This window comes from Chiloscyllium plagiosum, unplaced genomic scaffold (genome assembly GCF_037043375.1).
Source record: "Chiloscyllium plagiosum isolate Xiang-an unplaced genomic scaffold, Cpla_swu_hap1 HiC_scaffold_1, whole genome shotgun sequence".
Classification (NCBI taxonomy): domain Eukaryota; kingdom Metazoa; phylum Chordata; class Chondrichthyes; order Orectolobiformes; family Hemiscylliidae; genus Chiloscyllium; species Chiloscyllium plagiosum.
In genome coordinates this window covers 103,891,343-103,906,326 of record NW_028270139.1, presented here as the reverse complement: position 1 = coordinate 103,906,326, position 14,984 = coordinate 103,891,343, and the positions used below count along the sequence as shown (strand labels likewise).

The following is a 14,984-nucleotide window of genomic DNA, read 5'->3' as shown; positions in this document are numbered from 1 at the left end:
TCTGCCAGTCAGTCTGCCCTTATAATAGCACGTATAGCCTTGAATATTCCCAGCACTGTCCACTTGAAGCCACAACTCAGTTATCCCAACATCATACCTGCCAATTTCCAACAGAGCCTCAAGCTCATCCACCTTATTTCTTAGGCTTCGTGCATTCATATATAATATTCTTAATTTGTTACTCCCCTCACCCTTCCTATCAATCCCTATTTCACTTGACAATACTGTTTGATCCCTGCTTGAGTTTTCTGCTCCATAGATTCTGTTGTCTTTCTTAACTTCTCTTACTCTAACGTTCCCTTTAGCTTCCTTCTTAAATTTCCAGTTTGTCCCCTCCCCCCACCCCACTAGATAGTTTAAACACACCTGCATGACAGTGGCAAACCTGCCTGCCAGAATGCTGGTCCTCCACCTATTAAGGTGCAACCTGTCCCTCTTAGATAATTTATCCTTACCGCAAAACATACTCCAGTGATCCAAGAATTTAAATCCTTGCTTCCTGCACCAGTTCCACAGCCACACATTCAAGTCCATTATCTCCCTGTTTCTGACCTCTCCAGCCCGAGGAATTTGAAGCAAACCAGAGATAACCACCCTGGAAGTCCTGCTTTTCAGCCTTCTTCCGAGTTCTCTGAAGCCCCGCTGTAGAATGTCACTCCTCTTCTTCTCGACGTCATTTGTGCTGACATGCACCACCACCTCTGGCTCTTCACCTTTGCCCTTGAGGATTCCCTGCACTCAGTGTCAGTGATGTCCTGGATCCTGGCACCAGGTAGGCAACACACTATCCTCAAATCCTGCCTGTTGCAGCAGAAGTCCCTCTCACTATGGAGTCCCCTACTACCACAGATCTGCATGATGTCTGACTACTCGTCTCTGCCTCCACGCCAATTTTTCGATTGGCAGACCTGTCCACCTCTCGGACTGGCAATGTCGTCTGTCTCAACAGTTTCCAAGAGATTCAACCTGTTCACGAGAGGTACTTTCCCCGGGGTCTCTTGTACTTGAATCATCTCTTCCTTCCTCATCGTCATCTCCCTTCTTCTCTCTTCTGTTATGCTCGGTGTAATGACCTCGCTGAAGGTCCTGTCCAGAAAATTCTCGTTCTCTCAGATGAGCCTGAGGTCATCTAGTTCATTCTTCAATGCTGCAACACACTCCTTCAGAAGCTGAATGCGTACACACTTTCCACAGCTATAGGAGCCAGAGACACCACATCATGCACGCAGCACACTGAATCAGCTTGGCAGTCATGTCTTCAAGAGAAAGTGAGGGCTACAGATGCTGGAGATCAGAGCTGAAAATGTGTTGCTGGAAAAGCGCAGCAGGTCAGGCAGCATCCAAGGAACAGGAGACGTTTCAGAGAACACCTCTGGGACACCCGGACCAACCAACCCAACCACCCCGTAGCCCAACACTTTAACTCCCCCTCCCACTCCACCAAGGACATGCAGATCCTTGGACTCCTCCATCGGCAGACCATGGCAACATGACGGTTGGAGGAAGAGCGCCTCATCTTCTGCCTGGGAACCCTCCAACCACAAGGGATGAACTCGGATTTCTCTAGTTTCCTCATTTCCCCTCCCCCCACCTTGTCTCAGTCAAATCCCTTGAACTCAGCACCACCTTCCTAACCTGCAATCATCTTCCTGACCTCTCCGCCCCCACCCCACTCCGGCCTATCACCCTCACCTTGACCTCCCTCCACCTATCGCATTTCCAAAGCCCCTCCCCCAAGTCCCTCCTCCCTATCTTTTATCTTAGCCTGCTTGACCCACTTTCCTCATTCCTGAAGAAGGGCTTATGCCTGAAACATCGATTCTCCTGTTCCTTGGATGCTGCCTGACCTGCTGCGCTTTTCCAGCAACACATTTTCAGCTCAGTCATGTATTCACCCTCTTCAACTGTAGCATGATCTCCTCACTCAGTCTGTTCGCCGAAGACTCCTGAGCCAAAGACTCACACTTTTCTCACCAGACACTTCCCTCGACCTCCTTTTTCTATGGGCTCTTAATTAGGTCAGAGGAGGAGAGTGGGAGGGAAGCCCTACTGTGTAGGACCTGGGGCCTGGAACACACCTACTTAAATAGAACTCACTAACGTTCCCAACAGTCTCTGTACTCCGACCTCACTCCCATCCAGCTCCTACCACTTTCTGCTGCAAAAACAATACTAGTCACCGGTGTCTAAAAGAATGAGGGAGGGGAGGATTCTATGCTATTAAAACAGTGCAAAAGAGCATGGGAACAGTAGCTTCACAAAGAGAAGGAGGCCAGCAGCAGTGGGGGCTAAAAAATAATCGACAGCACGAGTTCAAATTTCAACCTATTTGTGCCTGACAGGAAAACAGGCATGTAATTCGTGGATATTTCTGTCATGTCTCTCTTGGTTGGCTGAGTGGAGACTTTATTGAAGCTGAAGAATGCAGTTACAAGTTCACTTTTAAAATATTTAACATATAAATTGATTAATTTAGTAGAATAGAGATGGATGGCTATCCAAAGAGTTTTCAACACTCTTTGAAAATATTTAAAGATGGGGTCAATCTACATTTGAATTATTATGGAATTGATGAGCATTCTTGAAGAAGGAGTTGAAGTCTGGGGCAGATCAACCATTATCTTGTGAATGGCAGAGCAAACTCGGTCTAATCCTGCTTCTATTTCTTATGTCCTTGAACCTTTCTCCACTGGTTGTCAATCCACTTATGAGTGGGAGCAGTTTCTCTCTATCTCCTCTTTCCAATCAATTTATGGCTTAAAAAACTATTATCAGTTCCCCTCTCAGCCTTCACCTGTCCAAAGAAAACTGTCTCAACATCCTCATTCTTTTCTCATAACTGAAGTTTTTAATCTCTGGGATCATTCTTGTAAAATGTTTTGGCACTCTTTCCAATGTGTTCATCTACATACTGTCCTCCGTAAGTTAGCATACCCTTTTATCTCTTGCAATCTATGCTCTTATTAACAAAGCCTCAAATACTGTATGCTGTATTAATTGTTCTCTCCTTCCACTGTTACTGACTTACACCATATACAACCAGATTTCTCTACTCTTGTACACCCTTCAGAACAGTTCCCTTTAGTTTAATATTTAATGTTCTTGATGCCAAAATGTGTCATCTTACACTTCTCCACGTGGAACTTCACCCTCCCACTTCACCAATTTGTCAATGCCTCTTTGAACTATCCACACTGTCCTCTTCACAGTTTACAATACTCCCAAGTTTTGTATTGTCTGCGAGTTTTAAATTGTCCCCTGCACACCAAGATCTAGAACTTATATATATATCAGGAAAAGTAAGGGTTTTAATACCAACACCTGGGGAATTCCATTTCCAGCCTTCTTCCAACCCAAAAAATATCCATGAATCCTTTCTGTTTGCTCCCCCTATTGTTTTAATCGATGTTCTTCACAAGTCTTTGGTGTGGTAGGAAAAACAGCAAAATGGACTATTACTTAAGTGGTGAAAAATTGCACCACGCTGCTATGCAGAAGGACCTGTTTGTCCCTGTGCATGAATCAAGAAAAGTTGATTTGCAGGTGCAGCAGATAATTAAGAAGGCAAATAAAATATTGTGCTTCATTGCTAGAGGGATGGAGTTTAAAATTAGGGAGGTTATGCCGCAGCTGTATACGGTACTGGGGAGGCCACGCCTGGGATACTGTGCACAGATTTGGTTTCCTTCCTTGAGAAAGGATGTACTGGCACTGAAAGGTGTCCAGAGGACAGAACGTTTACTAAGTTGATTCTGGAGTTGAGGGGTTTGGCTTATTGAGAGAGATTGTGTAGACTGAGACTATATGCATTGGAATTTAGTAGAACGAGAGAGGATCTTATAGAAACAGAAAATTATAAAGGGAGTAGTTAAAATAGAAGCAGGAAAGTTGTTTCCTCTGGCGAGTGAAACTAGAACTAAGGGGTATGGCCTCAAAATTAGGGGGAATCAGATTTAGGACTGACTTAAGAAGGAACTTCTTCACCCAAACATTTGTGAATCTGTAGAATTCCCTGCCCAGTGAAGCAGTTGAGGCTACCTCATTGAATGATTTAAGGCAAAGACAGATGGATTTTTGAACAGTAAAGTAAGTCAGGGTTATGGTTAGTGGGCGGTAATTGGAGCTGTGTTCATGTAAAGATTAGCCATGATCTTATTAACTGGTGGAGTAGGTTCGAGGTGCTAGATAGCCTACTCCTGGAGTCATACAGTCATGGAGTCCTACAGCACGGAAACAAGCCCTTTGGCCCAAACTGGACCATACCGACTAAAATGTCTATCCATGATAACCCCGTTTCCCTGCACTTGGCCCATATCCTTCTAATCCTTTCCTATCCATGTACATGTCCAAATGTCTTTTAAATGTTGTTAATGGACCCACCTCAACCACTTCTGCTGGCAGCTCAGTTCATATGCGTACCACCCTCTGTCTAAAAAAACTTGCCCTCAGATTCCTTTTTATTCTTTCCCCTCTAACGTTAAACTGATGCCCTCTAGTCCTCGATTCCTCAACCCTGGGAAAAAGATTGAGCGCATCACTCTAACCATGCCTCTTATGAATGTATTCACATCTATGAGGTTCCCACTCAGTCTACTACGCTCTAAAGGAAATCGTCCTAGCTTGTCCAACCTCTCCCAATAACTCAGACCATTGAGTCCTGGCTACAGCATTGTAATTTTTTAATGTTCTTATATTCTTATTGTACTGTTCCAAATTTTTTTTGGAAGTCCAAATACAACACATTAATAGCATTCCCTCACCAACATTCAAAATTTCAGCAAGTTAGTTCAAAATATTTTTTCCCTTAACAAGTCAAATCTCTTACACATTAAACTATATTCTTCCATGTGACTTTCCAATTACGAATAATTGTTTCTAGAAATTCCCCACTATCAAAGTTAAAATTCTGAGTCTATAATTGCTAAGCTTATCTTTACAATGTATTTTAAATATGAGCATTATGTTTGCAATTCTCCATTGCTCAGGTACCATTCCAGGGTCAGGGAAGACTGAAAGATTATTGTCAATGCTTCAGAAATTTTCACTCTCACTCCTAACAATACCTTAGAATGCATTCGTCAGGTCCTTATCAACTTACCAACTTTAAACATTGACAGCTGATCTAATATACTTCTTTCTCAATTTTACACTTTTCTTGCGACTGAGTTTGCTCCTCTGTTATTGTGGCATGCATAGTATCTGCCTCCTGGGTACAAACAGATGAAAAACATACACCTAAAACCTTTCCAATGCCTCCTACCTCCACATGTAGATACTTTCTTTGATCCAGAATTGGACCCATTTCTCCTTTTTACCACCCTATTCCTGAATAGCTGATAAAGGATGTTAGATGGTGCTTTTTTCAAAATCCCTCTTTGCTTCTCTTATTTGCTTTTTGACCTCCCTTCTGAATATTCTAAATATAGCTTGGCTCTCAAACGTATTTACTCCTATCACTTTTCCTTAATATTTTCTTTATTTGTATTTCATTCGTCATTCAGGGATCTCTGGATTTGTTTGTCCTACGTTTCCCTTGAATGTTCAGGGTCTGTTTCCATGCTGTATGACTCTATGACTCTACCTATTCTCCACTTTGAAGGAAGCCCACTGTTCAGGTACAGCTTCTCTGACCAACCGTTTCACTCTATCTGAACCAGGTCTGTCCTTACCACTCACAACCCCCACCACATACCCCACCCCCAAGGAGATCAGGCTGTCCGCCAGTTGGTTATTCTTATTCTTGATTTTTTTTTGTCATTTTCCAGCATTGTCCTAAACCATATGATACAATGATCCCTGTCATTTTGTATCATGAATATTCCCAATACTCTTCATAACAATCCAAGCAGCAAATCATAATAAAGGGTAATTTCAACTTGCTTGACCTCCAATTACAAACATATATGAACAAGGAATTCCAAAACATTCTGGCTGCTAATTAGTCTCTACCATCAGAAGATTGGTACATATGACAATGGTATATAAGAGCTACACGTTGAAAAAAGCATGATATGTTTATTTGAATAGAAACAACTTGCAAGGATAAGGGGAAAAGGCAGGTGAATGGCACGACATCATTATGGTGATTAGAAAGACCATGCAGACATAATGGGTTAATTGTCCTCCTTCTGCCTCATAGCAATTCTGTGATTCTGTGATTGATACCCATTTCTGTACTACCTCAGAGCTTTGCATCAGTGCAATAAAGGAAACGTGTCCAAAACTCAAATAAAGTTCATGATTAGATAAGGAAGTGACTATGGAGCTGCCCTGATACCAAAGTAATTTAATTCCTAAACTTCATTAAATATGAATGGAGAAATTCTGACAATTGTTGTAGCCAATGAACTCTTAAGTACCATTTCTCAGTCTTACGTTAAGAAGCAGAATCTTTTAAAGCAAAATTAAATAATCGATTTCAGCTCTTTCTGGATAATTTATTGGAATCCTCTTTCAGAAACCCTACCTCCAGCTTTTGCTTTGGAAGTGGCAGTGCCTGTACAAGAGCATTTCCATACCACGCTCTCTTGGTCAATGTGTAGGTCTGCTCCTTCACCTCAAGTAACAGCCACAAGCAAAATCTCCTACGGCTTTGCAAAATTGCAAAATGAAGCAGTGCTATGATGAGACAATAGATATTTGAAGTCAGAAGAGACGTTTGATAGATGAGGTCATGGCAATTTTACATACAAATCAATGGGCATTAAATAACCTTCATCAGAACGTTTGACACCTAGATGTTTGAGATTTGCTTGACTTATCCAAGCCATCAACTGTTACTTAGGTCACCGCTTGAAGAATGTTAAGTTTTAAACAAAAAGGAGAAACATGTTGGTTATATTCTGAGGATACTATCAGTAGAACCAATGTTCAAACTGTAGAGTAACTTTATCAAAGGTAGAAGTTACATTCTAGAGGAGATGCAGTTCAAGTGGCCTTGGCAAGTTGCTAAAGCACATCAAAAACGTTTTCTTTATCCTAAGGGGTGCCTCAGCTTTGAGGCTGTCTCCCCAACATCTTGCAGCATCAACAATAGCTACTACATGTAGCGGTACTGGTGAGACCGATGAACTACTGACCTTAATAAACCCACCAACTCTCAAAGGTGGACCACTGACCTCAAATGGTGGCTTCTTAACTAGTTCCAAGTTTAGCTCTTGCTTTCAGCCTGAGTGGTATGACATTTTGCCTCATAAAATGGGTCCAACATTTCAGGTCACTAACCTTTCATCAGAACTCAATGCATTTCATAATGTTCAGATAGTCTCCATTATTCTGGTGATTTCAAAATGCATGATTTTATCCACATTTCCTTCCCCTCTAACACATTGTTTTAAGTGAAACCTAATACTTGTAAGTAATGTCAGGTAGAAACCCTCTGTAACAAGCAACACGCCCTAACATCAAACACCCAATGTCATCTATTTTAATGCCATTGCTATGCTGACTACACTTGATTCCACACATCCTGTAGTGTTGAAACAATGGGAATTTTGCAGAGTTCTTTCTGTACAGGTCTTGAATAAGCTATTTTAGAAGAGTGATACATCCACTTTAAACATTGTGAGTTAATGTCTGCATTAATTGATAGAAGTATCATATGAATCTGTTAAAGGATTTTCCAGCAATATCAACAATGATCACATCTATATTTGCTGAAAACTTTGGTTTTTCAGTTGCTCTGATAAGAGGTAAAATTATCTGTACTGCAGAAATTGTTGTGATGGTATTTGAGGTTTCTTTGGAAGTTGTGAAGGCATTGCAGTCATTTAGTAACTGTGATAAGTATTCATCATGGTAACTGATACAGTTTCTGGCAACATGAGGGCTTTTCACATTGATCTTATTTAAGTCATACTCCAAGAACTCAGATAATGATTAGGATGCTTGTTACTCAGAAATTCAGATTTTATCACGAACCTTTTCAGAAATATCTCCAGAGTTCTACAGTAGCAAATCTGCTGTACTTGCTTGACAGTCTTGGTCTCAATTTGGATGATGAATCAAAGGAAAATCTTCAATCAATACTCCAAATTATGAGGTTTCAGATCTGGACAATCTAGGATTATTTTTTGATTAACTACATAGCCTGAAATTGGGTGAGGGACTGAAACTGATACCTGAGCAAAGAGTGAGAGTCCATGGAGATGAAAATCATATGAAGTTCAGGCATAAGACACAATTTACACTGCTCTGTTTTAACTTTGGTGTGATAGTGAAATTGCTTGATGTCAGATGTGTAAACATGAACTTCAGCTTACAGGAGCACTGTGAAATGGGGGAGCAGCTTTGAAGTATAGATTTCTCAAAATTTCTCAATTTTTCTTTCCCTTTAGGTTTCCTGTGCAAAGCCAATCTGATTGATAAGATGGAGACCTTTTGGGCAGGAAATATTATAACACAAGGCGACAACACCCAAGCTGGACGTGAGCAGGTAGGACTGGTTGGATTGGAGACTGATTAGACATGGCAGTCAATGGATCAAATTGTAGAATGGGTCAAATCACAGTTTATTATGACAGCAAGGTAGGGTTTACTGGGTAATTTCAGGATTTGAAAAACATTCCCACTCCTCCAGGCCCACAAATCGTGCTGTAAAGTCACTTACCTTGTGGAATTGGCCTTTGTCTGCTCTTTTTAGCTCCCTTTGATTAAAAATACAATCACTATTAAAGTTAAGACAAACATCCACATAAGAGGTCTTGTGGTACTGTGATTATTATCCTCCCTCTACGTCCACCACTATTGCAGTTCTGGCTTCAATTCAAATCCCACTTCAGGACTTAATGTCTGTTGAGGGTGCATCATAACACAGCTAAACAGATTGTTTAATAATTTATAAATCCTTCTGTGAATAGAATTTTAGAAATAGAATTAGAATTAGCTTTTATTGTCAGATGCACTGAAATGAGGATATCTGGTCAGCATGGACAAATTGCACCAAAGGGTCTGTTTCCATGCTTTATGTCTCTATGACTCTATGAGTACAGTGAAAAGTTTATAAGTCGTAACTTACAACACCATCTTAGGTACAAAGGTACCCAGATACAGCTTCTTCAGTTACAAGTTTAATTACAGTATAACAGTTTCATCACATACCGTGCCATCTTAGGTACAAAGTACCTAGGTACAATCCTTAGTTACAGAATAGAGAAATTAAGTAAAAAAAAGTTACATTACAGCTAAACAAACTATGACCATAGGTCAGAACAACAAGAAACAAAGTTAAAAAGGCAAACATCACCATCTCTCTCCAAGGGCTCACCGCAGCAGACCAGTGCAGGAGGCCTCCATGTGTTTGACTGCCAGCTGCTGCCCCCACTCCAGTCCAGGCTGCTGTCCCACTCCACTCTGGGCCACTGGTCAATGGCATCCCAGCTACAGGTCGCCAACCACCAACCCCACTTCGGAGGCCATGAGTCAGAGGTAGTGGAGGTTGTCCAAAGCTTAAGTCTGAGAAGACAGAAGAGGAGAAGAAAAGAACAGGCAGAATAGATCAGCTCCAGCTGGACTGTCCAACTCTGCTACCATCTTTGGGACGAATGCTTGGTAGGAGCAGGAGGGTTTTCCCCCAGTCAGCCAGGACTGTGTGCTGGCTACAGCATAACAGACCCCATATAAGACTCCACATGTAAGTGCTTCCATGGGCAAAAATCACTTATGGTTCCAAGGAACTACCACACATTCATATCCTCATTAAGTTATTTAAATGACTAACCCACTTCATGTAAATGAATGCATTTGAGTCTGATTGGGTTCCTGTTCAGATATTGTGCACCTTTCCTTATGACCTAATGTTAATGCGCTATGTTTGGGAGTTAAGATTCAATGTGTGATCTAAATGTGCCCGTAATCAGCTTTTGTAATAAAACCATAAAAACAGAAGCAGAAGTAGTCCATTTGGCCCATCTGGCCTGCTTCACCATTCAATAAAATCAGTTGACCTGACTTTTTTTTATTCACTCGTAGGACGTGGGTGTCGCTGGCTGGCCAGGATTTATTGCCCATCCCTAGTTGCCCTTGAGCTGAGTGTCTTGCTAGGTCATCTCAGAGGGCTGTTGCGAGTCAACCATATTGCTATAGGTCTGGAGTCATTTGTAGGCAAGACCAGGTGAGGGTGGCAGATTGGCAGATTTCCTTCCCTGAATTGATATTAGTGGAGCAGATGGGTTTGCCGACAACTGACAATGGTTGCATGGTAATCAATAGATTCTTGTTCATTCCACTTACTTGTCTGTCTCGCATAATCTTGATTTCCTTAGAGATGAACACTGTAAAACAGCTTCAAATCTTTTCAATGACCCAGCCTTCAATTCTCTCCTGCGTAGAGAATTCCAAATATTAATGAATTTCTGACAGAAAAAGGTCTTCTTCATTTTCAACAAGAAGACCCCTCATTTTGAAATTAGGAATCTTTGTGATGGCACACTTGCCAATGGATATTTTTGATGCATTCCCAGGAAACATGCAAAATCTGCTGCAAACACATCCATTTACATGAAGTGGGTGGTCATTTACATGGAAGTATACACCATTCCTTCACAATCGCTGGGTCAATATCCTGAAACTCACTTCCTACAGGCATCGTGAGTCTACCTACAGCAGGTGGACTGCAGTGGTTCAAGAAGGCAGCTCACCATCACCTCCTCAAGGGCAACTAGAGACGGGTAATAAATGCTGGCCAGCCAGTGACACCCCCATCCCACAAATGATTTTTTTTTTTAAAAACTACTGAAATACATTTTGTTGAAAGTTTCCAGACTGCCCTTCAGCCTATATACATTGATAAATCAGGGAAGCTGGGACTGTTCACTTTGTTGGAAAGGAGGTTTATTCGAGGGTCCCAAAAAATGATGAAAATCACTGAGTTCAAGGAGTGCTGCCTCCACTTACATTTTTCTGTTTTTGCAAGGAGATGTATGTGGACATCCCAAATTTCATATGAGCTGACGATCTAAATGACTGATTCCATTTGCATCAAATTTTGGAAAATTGGAATGTTTAAAATATAGTTGTGAGGTATTTACAGAACCGTGTCTCCCATGCCACTGATATGCCCTCAGTACATTTTCCTGGAACTTCTTCCCTCTCACTGGGTCTGTGCAAGCTCTCCTATTCTGCAGAATGGAATGGAGGAAGTTTGCTCAGAAGTGAAGCCCATTGGCCCATGAAGGTCTGGTGGGGAAATCCCAGGAGTACTTATGCCTGGATGGCCCAGATAAGCCAAGAGATTCTTGTCCACGGCAAATTGATCCTTCATGGCTTGAACCTCTAAGGGTCAGAGGGGGTTAGGTAGATTGGAGGTAGAGGGCCCGGTCACCCGAGTGTGAATCTTCCTCTGGTGGTAACCCCTGGCACTGCCTGATCTATATGTGAGGATAGGGCACCTGGATTGAGGTCAAGGTACCCTGTCCTCCCTGCCACTACATACCTGGCTCACTTAAGCCTCTCTGTTCAATCTGATCTGCCCTGTGCATGAAGGTCCCTGAACGAAACTACTGAGTCCTCTCCTGGTGCCCAGTCTCTGGTGGTCATCTGAGTGACCAAGGGCGTTTCATCTTCACCCATCAGCAGAACAGTCACCAGCTTCCAATCCCACAATCTGTGCAGCTATAGACCTATCCTGCTGTTAGAGGCATGTAGGAAGGAGTCTTCCTTTGTTTCTCTCGAACCTCAACATTGTCATCCTCAGAATTCAAATGTGTATCTTCTGGGGGAGGCTGGTGCTTCTCTGCAGAAGTATCCGGGAGGTGAGCTGCATGTGTAAGACACAAGAGACAGAAGGCATCATGGTCAATGCTGTTCTCTGCATGACACTGACCGCATGGTTACCATAAGATTTACAATGGAATGAAGAGTGGTACTTACTCGGTTGCCAGGACTTGGATCTCTCTGCATCCCAGCACGAGCAATTCAAGTCTTCTCCTGAGGCTATGGATTCTCTCCTCTTGGAGGCCATGTACATGGATATCAGGCATACCCCACCCACAAAGTCGCTTTTCCCAGTTATGGGGTATCTTCTCCAGTAATTATATAAAGGAGGTAAGTGAGTAAGATATAAATGGATGGCATGATTGTTGTACTTGGAAAGTGTTCAGGTGTACCAAAATTGTGAAAAAGCAGCATGGTGGACATGCAAGGGTAGTGGTGTTAGAAGATGGAATGATAACAAGAGTGAAGAGTAGAGTAGTGCTGAAAAAAGGAAAATTGATGTTTCGGGCAAAAAGCCCTTCATCAGGAATGAGGCTGGGAGCCTCGGGGGTGGAAAGATAAATGGGAGGGGGATGGGGCTAGGGAGAAGGTAGCTGAGAGTGCAGTAGGTGGATGGAGGTGGGGTAAAGGTGATAGGTCGAAGGGGAGGGTGGAGCGGATAGGTGGGAAGGAAGATGGACAAGTAGGACAGGTCATGAGGACAGTGCTGAGCTGGAAGGTTGGAACTGGGGTAAGGTGTGGGGAAGGGAAATGAGGAAACTGATAAAGTCTAGTTTGATGCCACGGCGTTGAAGGGTCACGAGGCGGAAGATGAGGCGTTCTTCCTCCAAGTGTCAGGTGGTGAGGGAGTGGCAATGGAGGCCACCCAGGACCTGCATGCCTTCGGCAGAGTGGGAAGAGGAGTTGAAATGTTCGGCCACGAGGTGGTGGGGTTGATTGGTGCAGGTGTCCCGGAGATGTTCTCTGAAGAGCTCTGTGAGAATGCGTCTGGTCTCCCCAGTGTAGAGGAGACTACATCGGGAGCAATAGATACAATAAATGACATGTGTGGAAGTGCAGGAACTGAATGCACTTCAGAGTGTGGCACTTACCCTGGAGCGGTAGAGAAGGTCATTAACCTTCTTTCTGCACTGCAGCCCAGTCTTCTAGCACCCTGGAGATGCCACTGAGCCAGGTTGCAATCTCCATAGTCTGGAATGGAGAGCGTGGCTTGGTTTGCTCTATCAGTCCTCCAGGAAAAGGACTCCTCTCCTCTGACCACCCCAATGACTATGGCCTCTAGGTCCCTGTTGAAACTTGGCAAAACGTTCCCTTCTCAGCCAGCTCTCCTCACAGTCTCCAAAGCTGAGCAAAGGCGTTTCCAGGGGCCAGGGTTCCTTTAGCACACAACAGGTTTCAAAGATGGTGCAGATGCAAAAGAATGATGATCTCAAAGTGGATATCCATTGAGTGGTGAGCTCTTCCAGGAATGGCACATTATGATGGAACAGAAATCAGACTTGAGGGATGCCATAGAGGTACAGGCAGCAATTAAAGTGGCAGGTTTAGTTAAGTTACGACAGTACCTGACGGCGAGGTTCTCTCCAAACTACTCCGCATAACTTGGACTTAGCCAAAAAAGAGTAAGTTTTAGCCCCAGTTGTAAACACCACTTCAAAATTGAAACCAGGAAAATCCCTTCACTGTCAGCTGTACCAACAGTTTTGGCCTTGTGACATCTCAGAAAAGGAAGCTGGCATCCTGCTTTGGAGAAAGGCAGCTGGCATTATTGGTAGATAAGATGAGGGAGAGAAGGCCTGTCTTCTGGTTCCTGTGGAGTAGGCCATGGTCCTGGACAGAGCCAGCTGGACTCCAGACAGTGGCCCTGGTCAGTGATGTTTCACATATCAAGAGGAATGCACAGCAGTGCAACAAGTAGGTCTTTTGCATTGATCTTCTAAGCTTCTGCAATCAGCAAGGGAGTATATGGGACCATAGTGTTGGTATGGATAAGCATGAGGTATAGGTTGGGGTGGTGGGGGGTGGGGGGGGGTAGGAGTTACGAATAGTAGGGAACAGAATGATGCTTTATTTATTTTTTAACTAATTGCAGTACAATGCCAGTGCACCAAGGCAGGCCTTATACCCAACCAATCTCTGCAACCTGCAAACTTGTTTTAGTCACCTGACCCACATCCCAAAGATCCCACCACTGCATTACAAGAATCCCACCTTCTAATGCACTGGGTCCACCCAACATGGGAACAAATATTAATACACAATATTGATAAAGTGTTCAAAACCATTAGCGATCTGGACAGAGGAAATTGGGACAAATTGTTCCCGTTGAAAGAAAGATTGAGAATCAGAGGTATATTGAATTAGAGTGACTAGCAAAGAAGCAATGGCAGTGTGAAATAAAAACACTTTCAAATTGCGATTGCTGAGTATCAAGAACGCATGATCTGAAAGTGTGGTAAAGGCATACACAATCATCACTTTTAAAAGGGAATTGAATCATTATCTGAAGGGGGATTAGTTACAGGGCTACCCAGAGAAAAGCCGGGGAGAGGCACTCAGCAAATTTTGGTTGCAAAGGGCCAGCATAGATATAACAGGCCAATAGCCTTCCTCTGTGTTTTAATAGTTCAATGATGTTATGTCTTATAGTAGAAGTAGTGGAATTCTTATGCAGCAGGGTTCAGAGTTTTTAGCATTAAACAGAGTCTGCTTCACCTCCACTTTTTTTTCCATTAATATACTGACAGGGAGGGAATGAGCCACGATGGATACAATGCCTTTTAGCTAAAGAGTACTTATGACCAATATTCACTGAGATCAATGAATTTCCAGTGCTTGTATTGGTCATAGAAAAATATTACATCGCAATTATTGGTCAAAGCTGGAGGCTTGATCAACAAAGCAACAAATCAAAACTGGACTTCAGGTTTATTATGTGGGAGGAATTTCACTTAATCAAATGGCAAAACTATAAATAGGGATGAATGGTTAGCAAAGTGTCATAGCTACATAACTTATGTGAGAATCACCTTGACAAGAACCCAAGAGCAGCAATTCAGATTAAATGGTTACATTGATTGTTGAGTGAGCCCAGTAAAAGAAGACTGAGAACACAATACTAAGGTGAAGTATGAAAACATATTTTACAACAAACTGATAGTATGCTGTAGTAAACTGCATTGTTACTGTTATGAATAAGTAGCTGAATTATTGTTTCTGAAGTATTCAAACAATTGAACAAGTAACACTAATCAAAAATGTTTATGTTTCAG

At 42.6% G+C, this 14,984-nt stretch overlaps 1 protein-coding gene across 3 annotated transcripts in view; it reads left to right on the top strand.

Moving 5' to 3' along the window:
- The window catches only part of slc14a2 (solute carrier family 14 member 2), a 116,670-nt gene that overhangs the window by 24,670 nt on the left and 77,016 nt on the right, over positions 1-14,984 (top strand). For 2 of the 3 annotated variants that reach the window (XM_043686250.2, XM_043686191.2), the window contains exon 2: positions 8,337-8,434. In XM_043686250.2, the coding sequence (XP_043542185.2) occupies positions 8,369-8,434 (66 nt within the window). In that variant the 5' untranslated portion in view covers positions 8,337-8,368. Of the gene's footprint in view, positions 1-8,336; positions 8,435-14,730; positions 14,836-14,984 lie in introns of those variants that run through there. The other variant, XM_087989554.1, reaches the window with a different exon arrangement.